Here is a 17042-nt window from a genome sequence, read left to right on the forward strand (position 1 = left end):
CTGAAAGAAAAAGAAGTCTCTCGTGACTCCTCTCCTTTCTGTGCTCACAATAGTGCTGGTAATCAGTTATGAAACTACTCTATTGTAGAGCATGCAACCTCAGATGTACGTACAGACTGGGGAATGAGATGCTGGAAAGCAGTGCTGCGGAAAGGGACCTGGGGGTCCCGGTCTGTGACAAGTTGAACATGAGTCATCAGTGTGCCCTGGCAACCAGGAGGGCCAACCGTGTCCTGGGGAGCATCAGGCAAAGCATCACCAGCTGGTCAAGGGAAGGGATTGTCCCTCTCTACTCTGCACTGGGGCGGCCTCACCTTGAATATTGTGTGCAATTTCGGTCACCACAATATAGGAAAGATATTAAGCTAATAGAGAACGTCCAAAGGAGGGCAATGAAGATGGTGCGAAGGGCCTTGAGGGGAAGCCATATGAGGAGCGGCTGAGGTCACTTGGTCTGTTCAGCCTGGAGAAGAGGAGACTGAGGGGAGACCTCATCACAGTCTACAACTTCCTCGTGTCTTTCCTTTCTCTCCCTTATGCATTTTCCCTAAAGGTTATCTTTATGCCATATTGCTATAGATGATAGATATAGATGATAACACCCAAAATGCTAACACACCTGTTTACCTTTGAAACAAAATTGTTCTAGAATAAACCAGTGTTGTTTCACTCTAATCCACCCCAAGGGATTTATTAATAAGAACCTGGGTTACCCTCCCACCCTTTTCTGGGGCGGGTTGTAACACCTTCCAACTCAGCATATTCTGTGATTCTGAGATTCATTCATAAGACATTTTCTCAAGCTTTCAACTGATTAAATATGTATTACTTCAACAATACAAGGGTTTTCCTGTGATTCAAGTTAAACCACTGAGGTATGCATTGCTTCAGTTACACAGGCATTCTTTTAAAAAATGTAGTGTATAAACAGTTATTTTCTTTGAAATGTCAACTGGATTAAAATAGTATAAAAAAACCCCACTTGAGGAACACCTTCGTACACTGCACACCAAGTATAAGAAAACATTGCTGCAATACAACTGCTATGGAGCCATACCAAGTGAAGAAGATAAAGCATATGGAAAAGGACTCTAAGATGAAAAATTTCAAATAAATTCTAAAAATGCTCAGAATATCTTCAGTTACTGTAAAATCAAATTGAGGGAACTACTTTTCAGAAATAATATTTAACAGGAATGTTTCCCAGATGTATTTTTAGTTTTACTTCATTTGCAAAACAGCCTTTTCTTCTAATTTTTTTTTTACATAAAGAAAGAATCTTACCTTCTGAAGACCATCTAAATGTCCCTTTAAAAACCCAAAACCAACCAACCAAAAAAAAAAAAAAAACCAAACCAGAAAAATCAAGCCCAAAAGATTGTTGCCGTGGGATTTAGGTGCTGAAAAAATCTCCCGGAGCAGTTAATTAGGGGTGAGATAAGAAAGGGTTTATTTACCAAGGCAGAAGATGTTACAAGACGCGCGGCCCCGTGCCCGAGAGGTTACATTTTATAATACCATCCATCCAATCCCAGATGTGTCCACCCTGCGGCCTTTACTCTGGACCGCCCCGGGGTCCACCCCCTGAAATGGGTCTGGGGTGCATTTTGGGACCACCTACTTCATCACCTTCATCATCATCAGAGCGCAAAGGGTACATAGTTACCTAATTTTTGACTTCATTCTGTGGTTTAGGCCCAGATATGCTGTTCTGTCAACTGTCTAGGCCTTGCCTTGACAAAAGACTAAACATTTCTATTAGATTTGGGGCTATAAGTGATATAGGGAGGATAGAATGGGGTAAGAGGGTTAAGGAATGTATAAACAAGGGTGCTAGAGGGAAAAGGATAAGGGACAAGGGACAAAGAAGGGAGGGTTTCTGCTTTTAAAACCTACTTATAAAACTTACAAGTCCTACAAATATTAGAAAAATAAAACCATTAGGGGCTTAAGGCATCAGTCCCCCCTTAGAGACTGGACAAAACCCAAAGGTCTTGTCCAATCTCTACTACCTACACCTACAACAACTATAACATCGGTGCATGCAGTGAGCTATTACACTAACACTAAGTATGTACAATACTAAAATAAACAGTTGTCTCATCCATGTCCAGTTCGGTAACCATGAAGTGAGTTTGTGGAGGACATCTCCTAAACCTAGGGAGACATCATCTAGAGATATTTGATGTAAGATTTTGGTTTGATTTCGAATTGCGACCAAATCATTATTAATTCTACCAGTCTGATCTATGTAAGAACAGCAACTGGTATTGATGACTTTACACACGCCTCCCTGTGAGGCTAGTAAAAAATTGAGGGCCATTCTATTTTGTATTACTACACGAGACAAGCTTTGGAACTGTTCTTTTAGGGTTTCAATTGCATCCAGAGTGTGATCTTGAATGTTTTCCATAACAGCCGAAATATTTACAATTGCCTTTTCCAATTCACTCACTCCTAGAGATGGGACTAAAGCCCTGACTATGCTGTGGAAAATTGTAGGGCGCTCAATGAGGGGATTGCTAGTTCTTTTTGCTCTTTTTGGATAGGGTTTTTTCCATTCTTGTTCATCAATTGGATCGAGAATTGTTATATTTGGAATCACTGCCCCCAAAGCACAGGCCCGATCTTTATCAAGGGGCAAAACTTTCCAGGCTTCCTTTTCACAAATCCAGTACCATCCTGATCCCTGGGGAGGAATTAATCTCAAAGGGAACTGTGCCATCCCCGCAACAATTTCTGGGTTTATTTCTTCTTTTGAATTGTTTTTATCACAGTGGGGGGGGAGAATGATTTCTCCTGTAGCGTTTATAATCATGCAGGGAACAACATCCTGATTAGAAATTACATTACTTAGGGCCACTGGATAATAAGCCTCTGTAACTGGCTTCCAGGTCCCTGGGAAATTCATCATGGACTTACCGAAGTTTGTCTCATTTAGTAAAATGCCAATTAGGGGCCACTCACTATTCTCATCATCAATTGCTGGTACTTGAGTACAAATCCAGCATTCTGTTTTCCGGAGAATTTTAGATACGTTTTGGACTAGGGCCACATGCAATTTTTGGTCCCAAACTCGGTTCATAGTTACCGGTTGCACGAACAGAATACACAGAACAAGCAGTCTATTCCACATCTTCATCATCGGTGTCCAGTTCTGGTTGGCTGGTTGTTCCAGGAGCTGATGCTCTCTTGACTCTGGAGTAGTGGAACCAGGGTTCTCTGCCAGCAACTTTGACGGCGGTGAGGGAAGTCAGCAGGACTTGGTATGGTCCTCTCCACTTGGCTCGTAAGGGGTCACTGTTCCACCACTTGACGTAGACCCAGTCTCCTGGCTGGAATGGGTGAGCAGGGGTGTCCAGTCCTATGGGTCTGGATAACTCGATGACCTTCTGCAGCTTCTGCAAAGTAGAGCCTAAAGCAATCAAATATTTTCGTAAATCGGCTCTCCCTCTTAAGTGTACATCCCCTGGTATGTGTGGTGCTTGATATGGTCTTCCATATAGTATTTCATATGGGCTTATGTTATCCCTCCGCCTCGGCTGGATACGAATCCTCAGCAAAGCTAGTGGCAAAGCTTGAACCCAGGACATAGATGTTTCCTGACAAATTTTGCTTATTTGCATTTTCAAAGTGCCATTCATTCGTTCAACTTTGCCACTAGCCTGAGGTCTATAGGGGGTATGTAGGTCCCAGACAATTCCCAGGATGCGGCATACTTCTTTTACTACTGTCGCAATGAAATGTGTTCCTCTATCTGATGCCATTCCTAGAGGAACCCCAAACCTTGGAATTATGTGGTTCAGTAAAGCTTTTACCACTTCCCTTGCTGTGTTAGTGCGACAGGGGTATGCTTCAGGCCATCCACTGAAAGTGTCAACTAATACCAGGATGTATTTGTACCCCCCCCATGGTGGTAACTCAGCAAAATCTATTTGCCAGTAATCTCCGGGTTGGTCTCCAACTTTTGTTACCCCTAGTACCACTCTCTTTGATGTATCTGGGTTGTTTCGTTTGCAGATTTCGCACTTACCTACTATGGACTGCACAGCTTCAGTCATATTTGTTCCTATTACTGTTTTCTTTAGATGTTTCAGGAGGTTTTCCATTCCCCAATGGGTAGCCTCGTGTTCCTGTTGAGCTATTTCCCTAAGGAGCAGTGGTGGGACTACAACCTGTCCAGTAGGGGTAACAGCCCACCCCCCTTCTTTGATTTCAGCTTTCAGTGATCTAATTAGCTGATTATCTCTCTCATCATACTTAGGGGTGTATTTTGTCAAATCAACTTCCTTTTGTGGCACTATTGCCAAGATGCCTTTTTCTGCAGCCCCTTTTGCTGCTTGATCAGCAAACTGATTTCCCAACTCGGGAATTGTTTTCCCCTTTTGGTGGGCCCTGCAATGCATAATAGCTACCTCCTCTGGTTTCCAAATACTCTGCAGGAGTGCATGAATTTGGTCTGCATGCTTGACTCCACTGCCTTGGGCTGTCAGTAGTCCTCTTTCTTTCCAGATTGCTCCGTGGGCATGTACAACGCTAAATGCATATTTTGAGTCAGTCCAGATATTTACCTTCTTTCCTTCGCTCAGTTCTAAGGCTCTTGTCAATGCGATTAATTCTGCTTTTTGGGATGACACATCTGCTGGCAAGGCTTTTGCCTCGATCACTTCGTCTCTGGTCGTCACTGCATACCCTGTGAAGCGCTTACCATCTCGCATGAAGCTGCTTCCGTCTGTATACAGTTCCCAGTCTGCATTTTCCAGGGGCACATCTTTCAGGTCTGGTCTGCTGGAGTAAGTCTCCTCTATAGTCTGTAAACAGTCATGCTCAGGGACACTGTCAGTTAGTGTTGAAGACAGAAACATAGCTGGATTTACAATAGATGTTGTTTTCAAAGTAACATCGTCTTGTTCCAGCAACACAACCTGGTACTTAAGCATTCTGCTGGGGGACAGCCAGTGGCCTCCCTTTTGTTCAAGCACGGCTTGAACTGCATGGGGTACATACACGGTGATACGCTGCCCAAGGGTGAGCTTCCGGGCCTCTTCAATCAGGATAACAGTTGCTGCAACAGCTCGCAGGCACCTTGGCCACCCTTGGCTAACACTGTCCAGCTGTTTAGAAAAATAAGCCACAGCTCTTCGTTGGCTTCCCAGAGTTTGCGATAACACCCCCAGAGCAACATTCAACTGCTCGTGTGTAAACAGTTCAAAAGGTTTAGTCAAATCTGGTAGTCCTAGTGCTGGAGCTGACATCAAGGACTGTTTCAGCTGTTGAAACACATCTCTGGTCTCATCTGTCCATGTTACAACTCCCTCTTTGGCCGTTTTCAGGGCTTCATACAGAGGTTTGACTAGCAACCCATAGTTAGCTATCCACAGCCGACACCATCCTACCATTCCCAGGAAAGCCTGCATCTCTCGTACAGTGTGGGGCTCTGGGAGACGGCAAATGGCCTCTTTTCGGTCTGTGCTGAGTCGCCGATGCCCACGATAGATTTCAAGTCCCAGGTAGATGACTATCTCCTTGGCTATCTGTGCCTTCTCTCTCGAGACCCGATACCCACTTAGCCCCAAAAAGTTCAAGAGACTTACAGTGAGCTCGATGCATTGGTCCCGGCTTTTGGCTGCGATTAAGATGTCGTCAACATACTGCAGGACAACTCCTTCTTGCTGCTGTCTTCTCCAGTCCTCCAGTTCTTTTGCCAACTGATTTCCGAAAAGTGTTGGACTGTTCTTAAAGCCTTGTGGAAGAACTCTCCAGGTTAGTTGCGTTTTTCTCCCTGTCTCAGGATTTTCCCACTCAAAGGCAAAAATCTCTTGGCTGTCTTTGTGTACAGGAATGCAGAAAAAGGCATCTTTAGGATCGAGTACAGTGAACCATCCTAAATCTTCTGTCAATGTGGTTAACAGTGTATAGGGGTTGGCTACCACTGGGTAGATGTCCTCAGTTATTTTATTGATGGCCCTAAGATCTTGGACTAGCCGATAGCTTTTGCCATCAGCCTTTTTCACTGGTAGGATGGGGGTATTAAATCTGGATTCACATTCTACTAGTAAACCAAATTTAAGGAACTTTTCAATTATAGGTGCTAGGCCTTTTCGGCTTTCTAATTTCAAAGGATATTGTTTTTGCCTTACCGGGACTGCTCCTGGCCTGAGTGCGATGCTTACTGGTTCAGCTTGCTTTGATTTCCCAGGGTACTCGCTGGCCCAGACTAAAGGTATGACAGCATTTTCAACTTCTGCAGGGATCTCTCCATGATTTTCCTGTATAAAGAAAGCAGCTGCCTCGACATATTTAGTATCTGGGATTATAACCTTTATGTCTCCCCCCTTGGTGAATTTAATTTCAGCTTCTAATTTTTCCAGTAAGTCTCTACCCAGTAAAGGTTTAGGAGAATTTGGCATGTAAAGAAATTGGTGAGTTACCCAGTGCTTACCCAATTTGAATTTTAAAGGTTTAAAAAATGGCCTTGTTTCACTTACCCCTGTAGCACCGACCACAGTTACAGTTTCATGGCTCAGTTTCCCTTCCAAAGTATTTAAAACAGAGTATGCCGCACCTGTGTCAACCAAAAATTCAACATTCTCCCTTCCCAGCTTAGCTGTAACCAGAGGCTCTGCTGGGGAAGAAGCCTCCGGTCCCCCTCATACACTCTGACTCACAGCCAGTTGGGGGGCTGGGGGTGGTGGTGGGGGAAGTGTGTTTTCAGTTCCCCTCAGCTCCGGGCAGTCTTTTCTCCAATGTCCCTTCTTCTTACAGTTAGAACATCTGTCATCTGCTATGTCCTGCCGACGGTTAGACCTCTGATACCTGGGGTTATGTTTATAAGGCTCTCTATAGCCACCTTCTTGTTCCATCACCCTTGTTTTCCTTTTATGCTCCCTATTTTGATATACCGTCCAGGCTATATCTAACAGCTCACTAATATCCTTTCTATCACCACCTGCTTTTTGCAGTTTTCTTCTTATATCATCTGAGGACTGTCCTATAAATAAATACACCAGATTTTTCTTTCCCATATCTGATTCAATGTCTATATTGGTATATTTCCTGATAACATCCTTTAATCTGTTTAGAAAATCTGTGGGTGACTCATTTATGTCTTGTCTAACCTCATACATTTTGGACCAGTTCACCGCCTTTGGAACTCCATGCCGAAATCCATAAATTACCCAGTCTTGATAACGTTTCAAAGCTTCTAAATTTGCTGACACATTAGGATCCCATCCGGGATCCGTGAGGGGGAAGATATCTTTGATATCTTCGCCTGGAAACTGCCCAGAGGTTTTTTGTATTTCTATTGCCTTTTGAGCAGCTCTTTTCACCATCTCCTTCTCCGTTTGGTCTAATAAGGTATCCATCATAACCTCTAGATCACACCAATCAGGATTCTGAGTTTTGATTGCTCTTTGGACATAATTTGTCATCTTTTCTGGATTATCTCTATATGCCCCCACACAATCTTTCCATTGCTGTAACTCAACCAGTGAGAAAGGGACCTTTATTAATACCGTGCCTTGATTGGTCACGGCTTGTCTTAAGGGGGCTTCTAACGGTGGCTTATCTTTTGCCCTTGTTCTACTTGCAACCGGGTCGGGGACTGCTAACGCTTCGCGGGCCCTCTTTCCCTTTGGTCTTACTACAGGCGGGTCTGCTTCTCCTTCCCCCGGGCTATCACTTAATTCACCCTCTGCTTCCGTGTCCTTATCAAACGGTGGTAAACCTCGCTTCTCCCTTCTCTCAGCAGCTGAAACCGGCTTGCCCTGTCTATGCGTCTCTGTTCCCTCTTCATGAGGGGCAGAAATTGGAAACTCTCTCGGTTCCTCTTTTCTTCCCCCCCCCACAAGGATGGAATGTCCCCCCTCGGGAGGGGAAAGCGTGGGAAAGGGGGCGGCTCCAGCCCCACCTCCCAAGTCAGTCAGGACAGAGGCCCCGCCTGTTGGCACCGCCCCTGCCCCTCCTGGAATTCCAGGGGTTGTTCCTGCTACTGCTCCTGGGGCTCCTCCCCCCGCCACCGCTGCGGCCGGGGCTGGCCCCAAGCCTATTACTCCCGCAGTGCCTGCTCCTGTACTCGTTGCCATGGCAGCAAGTCCCGTACTGACCATGCCCGGAGCGGCTCCCGCCACCCCCGAGCCTACTCCTCCGGAGATTCCAACTTGTCCAATTCCCCCCAGCGCAGCCATACCCGCGCCAGGGAGTCCCCCCACGGCTCCCGCCTGCCCAGCCGGAACTGGTCCAGGAGCCGCCACCCCGGCAGCCCCAGCCCCCCCCGCTGCCGCTGCAGCGGGGAGTCCAATTTGTGGAGCTCCCAGGGTATTTTCCCTCATGTCAGGTGATATCAACATATCTAAATCATCTTCTCCGGTGTTCTTAAATAGGATTTGTGGGACAGGAGCAGCCTCAACTCGATCTTTCCTTTTCCCTCTTCTTAAAGCCATCTCTGCTTTTTCCTTCTGTTTTGAACTTTCATTTTTCTTATCTTCTACACCTGATTCAGGGCGTGTTAACAGCCTCAAGAACAGCTCTGCATATCGAATTTCCTGCCACCTCTGTTCTACATGAAGAAGCGAGATCAATCGAAGCACTGTACCTAGTTCTAACGGACCAAATTCCGGCCACGCCACCCCTCTCACTTGTCCAAACAACGGCCAGGCATCCATACACAGCCTACGCAATTCTTCCTTCTTTAAAGTTGTTTCAACACCAGTTAAAGTTTTCCACTGCTTCAAAATCATTCCCAGGGAGGATTCCTTAGGGATCTCAACTTTTGAATCCACACAACCCATGTTTGCAAAACAAAAACAAACCCCAGTCACACACTGGGTTTCAAACTTGCTACCTTTAGGTTACAAGGCTGTTACGTAACCCCTCAGCTATTTACCGAGTCGCACCGACTCCGGAGCCCCACCGGCTCTTCCACAGCGTCAGAGCACCGGAGGGCGTCCCCTCCAAACCACACAGCCCTAGGCTGAAACCCGCCCTGACCTGTGTCAGAGACTGAAACAGTTAATGATTTATGCATTCTAAGAGACTTCTGCAGGCTTTTGACTTTCTGATGGGCAACTGGGCCCATCCCCCCCCCCCCTCCTCCAGTGCAGCAAGCCCCGAAAAGGCGGGAAGAGCCGAGTTAACTCCGCGCCAAAAAGGGGGACACCAACCTATGAAAACAATTCCCCGCCCTAGGGGAGGTGCAAAGGATATGGATTTTGACTGGTGACTTTGGGGTTTTGGCGGGGTTTTTGCTTTTCCTTCTCCCCCCACCACCTGCGGACCAAGACATCGCTGGATCCAGTGGGCGGTGATTATCTCATCTTCTTTTTTTCTTGCTCTCCCTTACTCTTACCCTGTCTTTCTCTCCCCTATGCATTTTTCTCCTCCCCAGAAAGGTTATGACAGCACCCAAAATGTTAACATACCTACTGATGCGGAATTGTTAAAATAAATCTTGTCAATATATGTTTTCAGACACCGATTATTTAGTGTCGCTTCGCTTTAATCCACCCCAAAGGAATTATTGATAAAACCTGGGTTACCCCCTCCCCCTTCTTTTCCTGGGGCGGGTCGTAACATTTCTTTGGCGCAGCGAGCAGGGTCCTTTGGATGTGGTGGAGTAATCGGTGTATTCTAAAAGTGATGCCGAGGGCGAGTCAAATGGTGACTATCCCTTCGCTGTAAAATTATAGTGAGAATTTTTCTCCTCTCGGTGTGACCCGGGCACATCAGACCTGTTGAAAGGTTTCCTGGTGTGGCCTGGACCTGTTGAAAGGTTCTCTGGTACCTGGACCTGTTGAAAGGTTTTCCAGGAGAGAGTCAAACCAGCCCTCAGAGGGTTAAGGAGGAGAAAGACATTAACCTAAGCTGGGTTAATGACTGAGGCAAAGGGGATGACACCCCAGGTTGAGCTATATGGGGATTATTCCCTCCTGATAGTTATCCTTGGTTTAGAACTGTTTTTTGTGGGTGCTGTCTTAGGCGTGTTCCTTAGAGCAGTGCAAAAGCAAAAATCAGCTATTCAGAAATCCGTAAGTGAAGTGATAAAATCTTTCCAAGAGTCAATGAGAACTTTGCAGGACCAGCTAGAAAAAGAGGCTATTCAAAAATCTACCGGTGAGGTGATAAGATCTCTTCAAGAGTCAATGAAGGCATTACAGGAGCAATTAGGAAAAGAACGCCTGCAGTTAACTGCTGAGCGTCAGGCACTCCAAAGAGAGAGAGAGATTAACTCATTGCTTCGGTCAGCCCTACAAGATGAGGAGGAACAAAATGAAAGGCTTAAAAAAATACTGGAAATGAAAAATTGTGAATTGCGGGATATTAATTCAAAATACCTTAAACCGGTAGATGTTAACAAATCTCTGTACCCCTCTGGGGAATTAGAAGAGTTGAAGCAAAGTTACCCAGAGGACGAGGTAATACATATGCGTCCCCTCATTAAAACCGAAACCACTGGCCAGGGGGCAGATCGGCAAACTACCACACGAATTACCCCGTACACGGGGGAAGCACTGGCCAAAATTCAGGAAAAATACAGTCGTAAGGCCAGTGAATCAGAGACTGAATATGTGTGGAGAGTATCCCTTACAGGAGGGGATCGGATTTTGTTAAGTGAAGATGAGGCCAGAGGATTTTGGGGCCCAGGGGTCTTCCTGACCACAAATGATAACCGAGCACCGTGGCCGCTGACCCAGAGAGCTGCCTACTGGGCAGGCGGGTTAGACCCTATCGAAAGGGGAGATCCTCACACAATTAAAACCCCCACAATTGGCCACATTGTCGAAAGCGTACAAAAAGCTGCATGCCTCCAATTAATCCATACAAGATTGTTGGACTCGCAGCGGCATTCCCCTATGGAACTCGAAGCGGATCCACAAAGATTTCCCGCCCTGATAAGAGGCCTGCCTGATGCACTAAAAACTCATGCTAAACAACTACAAGAGCGCATAATGACAACCCCCAGGCCCAGAAGAAGGGGTGCTCCACTGGGGATGACCTGGTTAGAGGTAGCCCAAGAATTGGTAACTACTGGTCGACAGTTGGGGGTCTCTGATACAAGTAGTGTTAAGCAAAAAACAGATATCAGAAGGGTAGGAGAGATCCGAAAACCACCTTTGCCAGGTAGTCGTCAGCAAAATGCGACACCTGGTGAGCGAACAAGGTACAGTTTGTGGGTGGAGGGTGTCGAGAAAGGAATTCCTCGAGAAGTGATGGATAAACTACCCACAGCTAATTTGGAACACTTGATAAAGCAGTGGGATAAGATCAAAGAGCATGAATCACCCCCTGGGGGCAACCCTCCCCAGGAATCCAACACTATGGTTCTCTCAGCCCCACCAGAAATCAATTTAACCAATCCCGAGTTGGGAAACGGGACACACCGCTCCCAGTAAGTGAGCCGGGGAGCGGTCAGTGGGTTTACATGAGAAGGCTCACAGAAAACAACCAGGGAGATATGGTGATCACTTTTCCTCTCGGCCCTTTTAAATCTTTGGTTACATTCGTGGTGGACACGGGTGCACAGGTCTCAGCACTCCAAACTGAAGCTGCTACCCAGTGTGGCATTAAGCCAGACAAAAAAAAAATATGGGTAACTGATGCCTTTGGCAAATCCCAACCCCAATACACTGCTCGAGTAAAATGCTGGTTACCGGGAGATGAGACAGCCACAGAAACTATCATGATTGTGGGGCCACTACCAGCTAACATCCTGGGGTTAGATCTTTTAAAAGGGAGGGCCTGGACAGATGCCAAAGGGAGAGAATGGGTGTTTGGTCTCCCATCCCTCTCTGTCCGTCTGTTACAAACCGCTCCAAGTCTGCCTCCTTCCAAAATAACAAATGTAAAACCCTACCCACTTCCTTTAGGGGCACGTGAGGGAATTGCTCCAGTAATTGCAGAACTGCAAGAGCAAGGAGTGGTTGTCCCTACACACTCACCATACAATTCGCCGGTATGGCCTGTTCGCAAACCTAATGGAAATTGGAGGCTTACAGTAGATTATCGACGTCTCAACTCTAACAGTGGCCCCCTGACAGCTGCAGTACCTAACATAGCTGAGCTGATTGCTACAATTCAGGAGCAGGCCCATCCAATTCTTGCAACTATTGATGTCAAAGATATGTTTTTTATGGTTCCCTTACAGGAGGCAGACCGAGATCGTTTTGCTTTTACCTGGGAGGGTAACCAATATACCTTTACTCGTCTACCTCAGGGATACCGACACTCCCCTACCCTGACCCATCATGCACTCGCACAGGAGCTGGCTCAAATTACTCCTGAAGAGGGAACTAAAGTATATCAGTATATTGATGATATATTAATTGGTGGCTCTGATGTCATACCAGTGAGCCAAACCCAGAAAAATATTATCACTCACCTAGAAAGTCTGGGGCTCCAAATTCCCACAGAAAAGGTACAGCTTGCCTCCTCTGAAGTAAAATTCCTAGGTATATGGTGGAAAGGAGGAGCAGTGTGCATCCCTCCTGAAACCTTAAACACCCTAGAGCAAGTAAAGATGCCAGAGAGTAAAAGAGAGCTCCAGCATGTTTTGGGTTTGCTGGTTTTTTTGAGAAAACATGTGCCAGATTTCTCCATTATCGCTCGTCCCCTGTATGACCTGACATGAAAAAAAGCAACATGGGAGTGGACCCCCATGCATGAAGAAGCCCTAAAATTACTAGTCTTTGAAGCTAGTGTATACCAAACTCTGGGGCCCATACATCCCACAGATCCACTCCAAGTTGAATGGGGATTTGCAATCCACAGTCTGTCCATACATATGTGGCAGCGGGGACCTGAAGGTCCCACTCGCCCCATTGGTTTTCATTCTCGCAGCCTAAAAGATGCTGAAAAACGATACTCTGCTTGGGAAAAAGGCCTGTTTGTGGTCTGTTTAGCCCTGCAGGAAGCAGAGAAGACAATTCGACACCAATCAATCATCCTGCGAGGGCCTTTTAAGGTTTTAAAGCCAGTGATATCTGGAACCCCCCCTCCTGCAGGGGTAGCTCAGAGAGAAACAGTCCGGAGATGGTATGCACAAATTGATCATTACTATCACTCTCGTCAAATAACTGAAGGAGCTCCAAAAATACTCCAAATACAAGAACAATCTTGTAAGCTACCTGATTCAAACCCTCCTCCTTCCTGTATAAAACCTGCTCCCACTTTTGAACCTCACTTAAAAAATGTTTGGTTTACAGATGCTTCTGCCAGACGAGAAGGAAAAGTGTGGAAATATCGAGCTGTGGCCCTACATGTTGATTCAGGGAACAGGGTAGTGACAGAAGGAGAAGGGAGTGCTCAGGTCGGGGAGTTAGTAGCAGTATGGAGTGTATTTACCAGAGAAGCAGACACTGAAGGAGACACATACATTTACACAGATTCCTATGCAGTATTCAAAGGATGTACAGAGTGGCTCCCTTTTTGGGAACAAAATCAATGGGAAGTGAATCAAGTATCAGTGTGGCAACAAGAAAAATGGAAAGAGATTCTAAACATTGCTAGACAAAAAACATTCCTTGTAGGATGGGTTGCTGCACACCAAACAGATAACAACCCTGCTCATCTGTTAAACAATCAAGTAGACTCACTGACACGGTTAGCTAAGATAACAATAGAGGGAGAGGGACAAAATTGGGAACGTCTGTTAGAATGGTTACATGTAAAAAGAGATCACTCAGGAAACAGAGATCTGTTTAAAGAAGCAATCAGTAGAGGGTGGCCAGTTACCAGGGAACTGTGCAACACAGTGATCTCTGCCTGTAGTCTATGCCGCACCAGGTTGAAAGATCATGATCCACTGAAAGATCCACCCCTGCACCTGAGGGATAACAAGGGATTGTGGGATACCTGGCAGGTAGACTACATCGGTCCTTTCAGAATTTCTTATGGAAAACAATACATCCTGGTTGGGGTAGAGATAATATCAGGACTAACCTTGGCTGAAGCTGTGCGACGAGCCACAGGAGAGAATACTGTGAAAACTCTCAAACTCTGGTTCAGTTATCTACCCAAACCAAAGTCTATCCAATCAGACAATGGGAGCCATTTCACTGCCGGGGTGGTACAAGAATGGGCCCGAGAAGAGGGAATTCAATGGACCTTCCACACTCCATATTATCCACAAGCAAATGGTATTGTGGAACATACCAATGGGCTCCTAAAGCGAGCCATAAAACCTCATAACCCTGAATGGGCCTCCAGAGTTTCTGATGCAGTAACCAAAATCAATAGCCAATGGGGAATAAATGGTTGCCCTCGAATTACAGCATTCTGCCCCGAACCTCCCACTATTGTACTGAGGGAAAACAAAAGTAAAGATCCTGTAAAACCACTCCATTATCCAGGCCAACCTGTATTAGTAAATCTACCCTCTGTGGGACAGGTGCCACTCACTCTAAAAACCCCGGTTAACCCTCATACATGGGTAGCCACAGATGCTCATGAGAAGGACCATCGAATAAACACTCGATGGATTGTTCCTTCTTTTTAACAATCGGTCCGCAATGGGCCAGATTTGTTCCTTTTGCAGAAACCTACCAGCAGAAGAGATCACACCACATGATACCGATAAAGCCTTCTACTGCTGCTATCATTAGTTCTCATTATCCTACGACAACATGAAGTGACAACAAAACTGAAGAGTTATACTGGTTTTTTGGGTTTTCCTGTACCACATTGGTTGTCTGCATGAGTTTTATCTTAAAAATGTTATGATCCTAATAGTTTTGAACCTACCACAAACATTGTGTTTGTGTTCCCCTACTCCCAAAATTACTTGTATTAAGGATTGTTAACTTGTTTGTGTAGTTTTTCTGAGATGTACTGTTAGTTTAATTTTTGCCAAGTTTATTTTGTCTTTTTAAATATCTAAACTCAACCAAATATAACCTGGGAGTTAGTACAAGTATTCATGCATATTTGAAATCATACAAATATGTATTATATACATTAGCCTTCTGCCTTGAGAGGCATTGAATTTCATATTTGCTTAAATTTAACAAATAGAACTAAATTTAAGCCCAAAGAGAACATAAAAAAGCCTTTTACCAGCTCCCAAGTAACTCAATGTTTTTGATGTATAATTTCAAGTATGTGTATATGTTTGTAACCTTATTAATGTTAAGAAATTTGATTGTAGCCCATTACTCACCCTGATTACTCACGGGGTGGAGAGAGAGTAGCTAATACAAAGTAGTTTACTATTTTATTATAAAGTTTTTTTTGAGAGAGGAGAATTGTGGTGCATTGGGGCTATCTCTTCCTTCCCTTTACTCTTCTGTTTTCCTGTCCACTATACGAGAAGCACCGCCCACAAAGAAGATTCACAGAGAAGAAAAAAAATCATTGAATGCATAAATCACGGGGTGGTGTCAGAGACTGAAACAGTTAATGATTTATGCATTCTAAGAGACTTCTGCAGGCTTTTGACTTTCTGATGGGCAACTGGGCCCATCCCCCCCCCCCTCCTCCAGTGCAGCAAGCCCCGAAAAGGCGGGAAGAGCCGAGTTAACTCCGCGCCAAAAAGGGGGACACCAACCTATGAAAACAATTCCCCGCCCTAGGGGAGGTGCAAAGGATATGGATTTTGACTGGTGACTTTGGGGTTTTGGCGGGGTTTTTGCTTTTCCTTCTCCCCCCACCACCTGCGGACCAAGACATCGCTGGATCCAGTGGGCGGTGATTATCTCATCTTCTTTTTTTCTTGCTCTCCCTTACTCTTACCCTGTCTTTCTCTCCCCTATGCATTTTTCTCCTCCCCAGAAAGGTTATGACAGCACCCAAAATGTTAACATACCTACTGATGCGGAATTGTTAAAATAAATCTTGTCAATATATGTTTTCAGACACCGATTATTTAGTGTCGCTTCGCTTTAATCCACCCCAAAGGAATTATTGATAAAACCTGGGTTACCCCCTCCCCCTTCTTTTCCTGGGGCGGGTCGTAACAACCTGTGACGGTGAACCACCCGTTCACCTCCTGGAAAGCGACTTTCGCGACTATCTGGGCCCAAGGCTTTAAGTTAACTTTCCAGTAACCCGTGTTCCCTATCCCGGAACACTAAACACAAAACTTTCCCGCAGCTGCTAACTAACCAAATAGGTACCGTTTCCTTATTCGCTCTTTTTTATCTCACCTCTATGCTCCGTGCTTGCTTCCGTGGGTTCTGTGGAGCTGGGCTTCTCAGACCGGGGCGGGAATTATCTCAGATAAAAGCCGGCTTCCTGAGGAATATTCCTGCACGATGAAATTTTCCAGTCTGAAGAAGTCCCGGTCCAGGTCTCCCCAACGTACGGGCCACCAACTGTTGCCGTGGGATTTAGGTGCTGAAAAAATCTCCCGGAGCAGTTAATTAGGGGTGAGATAAGAAAGGGTTTATTTACCAAGGCAGAAGATGTTACAAGACGCGCGCCCCCGTGCCCGAGAGGTTACATTTTATAATACCATCCATCCAATCCCAGATGTGTCCACCCTGTGGCCTTTACTCTGGGCCGCCCCGGGGTCCACCCCCTGAAATGGGTCTGGGATGCATTTTGGGACCACCTACTTCATCACCTTCATCATCATCAGAGCGCAAAGGGTACATAGTTACCTAATTTTTGACTTCATTCTGTGGTTTAGGCCCAGATATGCTGTTCTGTCAACTGTCTAGGCCTTGCCTTGACAAAAGACTAAACATTTCTATTAGATTTGGGGCTATAAGTGATATAGGGAGGATAGAATGGGGTAAGAGGGTTAAGGAATGTATAAACAAGGGTGCTAGAGGGAAAAGGATAAGGGACAAGGGACAAAGAAGGGAGGGTTTCTGCTTTTAAAACCTACTTATAAAACTTACAAGTCCTACAAATATTAGAAAAATAAAACCATTAGGGGCTTAAGGCATCAAAGTGTTGTGCTTTAAGTAAAATACAACTCAAAAGTATGTTTGTGTGAGAGCATGAAGCGATGGCCATCACGCATGAAAGTTGTGTGAATGTATGCATGTGAATGTATGAATATATGATTATTAATATATTCTGGTTTTGCTCACAAATGCGTA

The 17042-nt window shown here is 45.4% G+C and overlaps 2 protein-coding genes across 3 annotated transcripts; one reads left to right on the top strand and one right to left on the bottom strand.

Annotated features, from left to right (window-relative positions):
• Nucleotides 1-1879: 1879 nt before the first annotated feature.
• Nucleotides 1880-16322, bottom strand: LOC116780090 (syncytin-A-like). Of its 2 annotated transcripts, none has more exons than XM_032674575.1 (2): nucleotides 16140-16322; nucleotides 1880-3401 (listed from the first exon to the last, which is right to left on the bottom strand). In XM_032674575.1, the coding sequence occupies exon 2, from the start codon at nucleotides 3143-3145 to the stop codon at nucleotides 2009-2011; it is 1137 nt and encodes a 378-aa protein (XP_032530466.1). In that variant the 5' UTR covers nucleotides 3146-3401; nucleotides 16140-16322; the 3' UTR covers nucleotides 1880-2008. The 2 variants fall into 2 exon arrangements, with proteins under 2 accessions (XP_032530466.1, XP_032530465.1); XM_032674574.1 differs by having other exon boundaries at nucleotides 1880-3415.
• LOC116780089 lies at nucleotides 12707-14236 on the top strand. Its single transcript, XM_032674573.1, has 2 exons — nucleotides 12707-13916; nucleotides 14150-14236. Exons 1-2 carry the CDS (start codon nucleotides 12782-12784, stop codon nucleotides 14185-14187), a joined length of 1173 nt encoding a protein of 390 aa, XP_032530464.1. The 5' UTR covers nucleotides 12707-12781; the 3' UTR covers nucleotides 14188-14236.
• Nucleotides 16323-17042: the final 720 nt, after the last annotated feature.

This window comes from Chiroxiphia lanceolata, chromosome W (genome assembly GCF_009829145.1).
Source record: "Chiroxiphia lanceolata isolate bChiLan1 chromosome W, bChiLan1.pri, whole genome shotgun sequence".
Classification (NCBI taxonomy): domain Eukaryota; kingdom Metazoa; phylum Chordata; class Aves; order Passeriformes; family Pipridae; genus Chiroxiphia; species Chiroxiphia lanceolata.

Coding starts and splice junctions, on each gene's coding strand:
- LOC116780090 (XM_032674575.1), bottom strand. CDS start 3,145: ATGATGAAGATGTGGAATAGACTGCTTGTTCTGTGTATTCTGTTCGTG.
- LOC116780089 (XM_032674573.1), top strand. CDS start 12,782: ATGTGGCAGCGGGGACCTGAAGGTCCCACTCGCCCCATTGGTTTTCAT. Junction 13,917..14,149: donor ACAATACATCCTGGTTGGGG/TAGAGATAATAT, acceptor ATTGTGGAACAT/ACCAATGGGCTCCTAAAGCG.